The following is a 227-nucleotide window of genomic DNA, read 5'->3' as shown; positions in this document are numbered from 1 at the left end:
CAGCAGCAGCAGCAGCAGCAGCAGCAGCAGCAGCAACAGCAGCAGCAGCAGCAGCAGCAGCAACAAGAGCAGCAGCAGCAAAAAATTATTGTTACACATTTATTCGACTCAAGAATGCCTCTTTCAGCCACAAAAAACACAAGGGCTGCTGCTGCTGCTGCTGCTGCTGCTGCTGCTAACGACCCCGCAGCAGCACCAGCTGCTGACGCTTCTCCTGCGTCTGATGC

General features: G+C 55.1%; 1 protein-coding gene across 1 annotated transcript in view; it reads left to right on the top strand.

Annotated features, from left to right (window-relative positions):
- Positions 1–114: 114 nt before the first annotated feature.
- Positions 115–227, top strand: part of EMH_0063230 (uncharacterized protein) — a gene marked incomplete at both ends in the record, with an annotated part of 1,259 nt that continues 1,146 nt past the window's right edge. The window contains one exon of the mRNA XM_013498122.1: positions 115–227. Coding sequence (XP_013353576.1) covers positions 115–227 — 113 coding nt within the window.

This window comes from Eimeria mitis, genomic scaffold (genome assembly GCF_000499745.2).
Source record: "Eimeria mitis Houghton genomic scaffold, Emh_scaff3194, whole genome shotgun sequence".
NCBI classification, from domain to species: Eukaryota; Apicomplexa; class Conoidasida; order Eucoccidiorida; family Eimeriidae; genus Eimeria; species Eimeria mitis.
Note: the sequence above shows the minus strand (reverse complement) of the source record. Positions and strands in the feature narration are given on the sequence as shown.